General features: G+C 42.6%; 1 protein-coding gene across 1 annotated transcript; it reads left to right on the forward strand.

The window, feature by feature from the left end:
- Positions 1-1,900: 1,900 nt before the first annotated feature.
- Positions 1,901-4,171, forward strand: TMEM174 (transmembrane protein 174). Its single transcript, XM_061358603.1, has 2 exons — positions 1,901-2,605; positions 3,579-4,171. The coding sequence occupies exons 1-2, from the start codon at positions 1,974-1,976 to the stop codon at positions 3,679-3,681; spliced, it is 735 nt and encodes a 244-aa protein (XP_061214587.1). The 5' UTR covers positions 1,901-1,973; the 3' UTR covers positions 3,682-4,171.
- Positions 4,172-6,345: the final 2,174 nt, after the last annotated feature.

The raw sequence follows: 6,345 nt of genomic DNA on the forward strand, positions 1-6,345 counted from the left end.
TCCTGATGCCGGCAGCAGCTGCTGAATTCTTGAATGAGTGGGAGGAGGGAGGTGGCACTACATCTGTACATATCATTACTTAGACAACTATTATGATATAATGCTTGCTTTTAAAATGATGTTGGAAAGCCTGGAAGATTCAGCAAGCAGTGACAAGAATGATTCATGGTATGGAAAAAACTGACTTGCAGAGAGCAGTAACAGAAGTTCATTCCATTAAGTTTACCAAATATAACGTTAAAGGTGACTTATGTTTTGGCTATAATTGCCAATACAAGGACAGCTTAGCTAGTATTTCAGCACTTTCTGATTTAGTTGTCATATATGAAACCACTGCATTGCAAGCCCTAACTCTTTGCTCAAGTGATGACTGACCCGATGCTGTGGGAAAGGCTGATATTGAGTGTATTTGCCAGAAAATTTATTGGCACCCTTGGTAATAGAAGATATTATACTGACTTTGGAGACTTCACAGACATTTTCTAAAGGAATTCAGTGCTGATATTCCTCAAGGTCTATCTGCTAACAAATGAGAAATTCCCATCTGCAATTGCATTCAGTTCCAAAGGTGCCAAAATCAGTGAGCAGCCCTTTCAGAAGTGAGCTGTTGTCACACTGTGATATGAAGGTACAATAGACTAAAGGCACCTTTACTGATTTTGAAGAAGCAGTCTGAAAGGTGAGTTTTCTAGTTCTAGAGCTATTTACATCTTATAAATATCAGGATAAGCCTGCTTCCCCAGAGCTGCTGGTAGCAGAAAATAGCATTTTATGTTCTACCACATGAGTAGTAATCTCTGTCCTGTGTGTACTCCCCTGACAAGCAAGTCAAAACAGATTGAGTAGTTGGAGATTTTTCTTCCTTAATGAATTATACAAAGATATTCTACCAGAACCCTCCATCAGCAAATACTTTGGTCTGAAACTGTTAGGAAATAGAAAATCTCAGTATTCAATTAAGTTGTCTGTTTAATATATGGGACATAAGTTCAACAGAACAGTTCATTGTGATGTAAAAAAAAAAATGTTCTAGACACTACTAGGTACAGGATAAGGTCCCTCACTTTACCAGGTTAAACATTGCAGGAGATGCTTTCTCATTCCTGCAGCGGTGTGCTATTCAGGATATGTGAGCTTTATTCAGTGTAAACTTTGAGAAAGGGGTGGAGATCCCACAACAAAAACTGTCCACAGTTAAGGGGAAATTGCAGAGCAATTAATGCTACCTTCAAACAGCTGGAAAGCTTTGGCTGGCTTGAAACAACCTTTCTCCCACAACAGCAGCTCTCCCAAGGCTGTTCAGCGCTCAGCACCCTGTTGCTGGTTACCCTCCCACCACAGCCCCTTGGCAAACTATCAGAAAGCCTACTTCGGTATTTTTTAAACCACAGAGGGTCTGGACTGCAGAGCAAGCTGCAACAGAGGTGCAAGTGTGGCTGTAAATGTCATGCTTCAGAGCACTCCAAAGTACTGCCAGCAATGCCCATGCGTATTCCTGCAGAAAATGGAGCTGGAAGTGATGGCCCAAGGAGAGCAAGAGTTGCCACGCTGTTGTTGATTAAACACATGGACAGTGTGTTGTCCATATGTTGGCTGCGTCAGCTGGCAGGGGGCCTAGGAAAAGCTGCAGTGGCTGCAGCTTCCTTTCTCTCCCATCTGACATGGGCACAGCGAGGAAGTATCAGCAGGTGCCAAATTATAGAAAAGGATAAACAAAGAGATAAGAAACCATGCAAGGGTGAAGCCATTTCGGAAGTGATGGTGGTAATTCAAGGAGTCTTTAGTGACTGCTTCAGGCTTCACTTCCCAGACCTTTATTCTTCTAAGCAAAGTTCTTTCACATGGTGGACTCTGTTAACCATATACACACACAAGTTCTTGTATAACTAACCCGAACCTTCAACCTTAAAAGCTCTGCCAAGTTTCTTACAAGCCCCTTTTCCCTTGAGGCAGAAGAGACATTATATTCAGAAATGGAGCCGAACAGCAACAGTGTAGAAGATTTCTCCTTGAATGTCTTTTCTGTCACTCCTTGTCAGTCAAACATATCCGATGCCCTGGTGTCAGATGGGGATAAAGCTGGTGCTACTCTGCTCTTTTCAGGTGTGTTTTTGGGACTGGTGGGGATCACTTTCACCGTGATGGGATGGATAAAATATGATGGCATTACTCACCTGGAGTGGACTCAGTTACTAGGGCCTATTCTGCTGTCTGTTGGGGTAACTTTTATTCTGATTGCTGTTTGTAAATTTAACATGCTTACATGTAAGACCTGCAAAGAAAGAGAGGAAAATACATCAGACCTCGACCAGACTGCAAGCGGACAGTCCTTCGTCTTCACTGGCATTAACCAGCCGATAACTTTTCATGGTGCCACAGTGGTACAGTACATCCCTCCACCCTACCCAGCTCAGGAGGGCATTGCTGTGAGCCCTGGATACCTTCACCCAGTGCTCAGCTGCTGCGGTGCTGTTTCCCCCAGTGCCTCATCAATTCCCAGCCCGGGGTCTGCTCACTTCTGCCCTGCCTACCCCCTGGATAACCTGGCTTTTACCGGAGATGAGAACTACGCTGCTTATCCTGCAGAGAATACCAGGGATCAGAGGTACTTCTTCTGAAATGCTTTGGTGTGTTAAGACACAAGCTTATGACTATTTCAAGTGCTGTGTGTGGTTTCAAAGGAAAAAAAACAGTAGACCAGGGTGTTATCCTTCTTCAACAGCTGGGGTTTTGTTCTTTGTTAGGAGTATTTCTTGGGTAGAGACTATGGAGACATACTCTTTCTGGAAAGCATTATTATCCAAATTAAATTCAGTTATGAATCCCTTTCAATTTTCAGTCTACTAAATCTGTTATTTTTGAAGATACTGTTGCTCCTGTTCCAGGGGGCGGGGGGGAAGGGGAAGCGGTTGTATTTATCTCACTAACTTTAGACTGTTGACCAGAAGGTTATTTTATCTACAGCCAGAAGGCTGTAGAGGCTTCCACTCTATCACAACACACGAGTCAGTGCAAAAACACCATTTGTAGAACAGTGCAAGAATAATTTTAGTACCAGATGTTCTCATTCCCATTACCCTTGGTTACAACATGCTCCTTTCCCACTGTAGCAACCCTGCAGCCCTTACCTTTTTCCTAGTTCTGGGGCATATAAAAGACCACTGATATTACAGAGCAGTACAAAACTGCTTTAATCAGACACTAAATAATTTTATATAGTTCATTTCTCTAAGGAAAATATTCTTATTATAGGAATTACTCTAGAATTATATCCTTCCTAGAACAGAAGTCACTTTTAGTTCATTTATCAAAGTCTCTTTGAAAAACTGCTGACTGACCCATTGTTCTCACCACTATGTGTGACAGGCATGGGCAGCATCAAAACAAAGGTCACCTCCTGACGCAAAAAGAACCAAGCAAACAGTTCAATCCAAGTAAAACTTCATCTCACAGCATTTTCTCAAGAAGTCAGGAGGTGCTTTGCTCAGATAAGGCAGGCAGAATGCAGCACTGAGGTTACTTGCATGTTCTGTGTTTACTAAACTCTTTTTTGCACTTGCTTCCCTTCCCATTTTTAGGTCAGAGAACCATTCTGATGAGCCAGAGGAACTGCTAGGAGACTACGCCTGTGGTGACTTGTCACCTCCACGTTATGAGGAAATATACCCATTCTCTTCATAAAATAACTATGGACAACAGACAGTGATTCTAAGACACACCAGCTTTTTAATCCCAAAGAATCTTTTAACACTTGCATGGTAAGCAAGTGTGAGCAAAATCTTGTTACCGATACACAGCTCAGTGTCACTGAAGATATTTAACCAATTCCTTATTTTTCTCAGAATTCATTAACCCTTTGCTATGCAATTGAATAGCAGAGCTATTAATTATTTAATAGCAAAATTATTAATAGCAAAGCTATTAAACTCAGGGATCTAAATCCGTATTAGGATTCCCCAACAAGAAGCCTGATTTTCAGATTTGCTGACCGGTGTGGACTGTGAATGCACAAGATGTTTGTGGAAGGTCATGACTGCTCCTGCACATTCATCATCATTAGAATACACTTGATTTATTCTTGCTTCATTTTCCCTCTTGATTGCTTGGGAAACTTCAAAATGCTCAAGCATCTGATCCATGAAATTGCTTATAAAGTCTTAATTCTGTCTGATTCCATAGACCAGCTCATTCATTAATAAGTGCAGTGTACAGACGAGACTTCCTCTGTTTGGTCCACCTGTACAGCCCAGTCCTACAGGCATTTTTGGAGCACTCTTCTTGAACCAGAACAGAGAAAATATAAACAGTGACTCAGTTGCCTTCATCACCTTGAGGGGATGCAAAGCACTGTCTCTCACCAGGATTCCTAACAACTACTAGGTTAACGTCCCTAAAGGAAATGGGACCTTTCTGAACCCTTGACAGAGGGGTATGGTACTACCAGTTTTAAAGCCTTTGGAAACTGCATCTTCTCACTGCTGCACTCTCACTCTATGGGAGTGGTGGTCCTGAGGTCCCTTCTTATTTGAATGTGGGTCCTAGCACACAGCTCAGGCTGTAGGTTCCCCAGAGCATGCAGGTAACCCCAGCGCCGCAGTGAACTTTCTTTCTCAGCTTCAACTTTTGGGATAACATGGTTCCAGGCATTGTAACCACAAATGGATTTACAGCCATATAAAACAAAGGATGAGAGGCATAAGCTCTGGTAACTTGCAATCCAGAATGAAGGTCCCAAAAAAACCTTTTCTCAGGAGATGTCTGAACACCAGAGTCATGAGAATGCCATGAGTCCTTTCATTTTTATCTTGTATTTCAACATAAGCTTCAAATTCTGCTCTTGAGCATGCCTAGAAGTGCCCTGGCCCAACCATGTCAGTATTTCCCCATTCAAGATCACCTCAGTTCTGCCCATTTCCCTCCAATTGGCTCAAACCAATGTACTTTCATTGCCCACATCTCCTGGAACAGGCAATATGCAAATTGATCTAGAGGGAAATGGTCACCATCCAGAGTAACTGAGTGGTGTGCTGCTGGTGTGCCTGCTTGTTAGTCTCGTGGCCTGGAATAGCATGGCTAAAAGCAGGTGTCCATTGTCAAATGCATGAGCTTTCTCTTACTTACCAACACAGCTGTCTCAACTCCTGCCATTTGTCATTGATCTGTGTCTGATCTCATTCCCGGGGGCTGGAGGATCCTGGTGTTGAACACAGGGAGGTTATTTGGGATGTACTTGGCAGCTGGAAGCCACTGAGTATCCATGTACGCTCACTAGCAATCAGAAGATGTAGCTTTGGATGGAGAGGTGCGTTCATAGCATTGTCCACTTGCATGGAGCTTCAGGTGCACACCCAGCTCCCTGTCCTGTATATTTAGAAGGTGCCACGAAATAAAGCGCTTTTGAGGAGCACTTGACAAACACAGTGATGGATATGATACTGACAGAGGTCGTATTTGGGACACGACTTTAACCATCTCAAACCTGGATTAATACCTGCAGTAGCAACCACTGGACAGTTATTATTATGTGTGAGGTTTTTCCCTCTAGGGAAATATGGGCCACACTGATTTTCAGCAGCAATGGCCTGGTGTTAGCAGGTAGATACGTAGTTGGAGAAAGGCAGGCAATCTGTGTTCAGCTTTATCTCTACAGGACTGAGAGAAAAGAAGATCTAAAAATACATTCATGTTTCTCTTACGGAAATCTCTTGCTCTGCTTCCAATATTTACACAGAGGTGAACTCATCCTCCCTCCACAGCAGGAAACTGGAAGGTCCCAAATTCCCAGTTAGTTCCACATGGACACATCCCCACACTTAGCACACAGTTCTGCTGACCCCAGCAGGGACTGCAGGAGCACAGAGGTCAGGCATGATGGATCCAATTGCAGCACTAGGGTCAAGATTTCTACCCAATCACCCTCCCCCACAACAAGAAAACTCCTTCAGTAAGATACCAGACTTTTGCTGCTGACCTTTTCTTCCCATATTCATTGCAGAAGCATGTTTCATGGAGTAATCATAGCTTCATTTTTATGACATCAAATTGTACTATCAGAGTAAATATGAGAAATCCAGAAGGTTGCACTACAAACCTCATATTGGTTTTAAAGTTTACTTCTGTAGACATCAAGTTCATTGAAAGAGCCCTGGGTTTATTTTTAGAGAAAATGTTGAACAAATAAATTTTAATAGTGATGTATTAAAATCTTGACCCATCAGATGCATTCTGCCTGAATTCTGTAAGAGACGTTTCATGTTGCACAGATATTTGAGAAGCTTCAGTCTGACATTTCCTTGCTGTACTGAGTGCTAATTACTGTTTTTAAGAACAGAGATGTATTCTAGG

The sequence above is a fragment of the Neopsephotus bourkii genome, unplaced genomic scaffold (genome assembly GCF_033783945.1).
Source record: "Neopsephotus bourkii isolate Nb327-2 ecotype Australia unplaced genomic scaffold, CSIRO-AGI_Nbou_v1 NB_948, whole genome shotgun sequence".
Lineage (NCBI taxonomy): Eukaryota > Metazoa > Chordata > Aves > Psittaciformes > Psittacidae > Neopsephotus > Neopsephotus bourkii.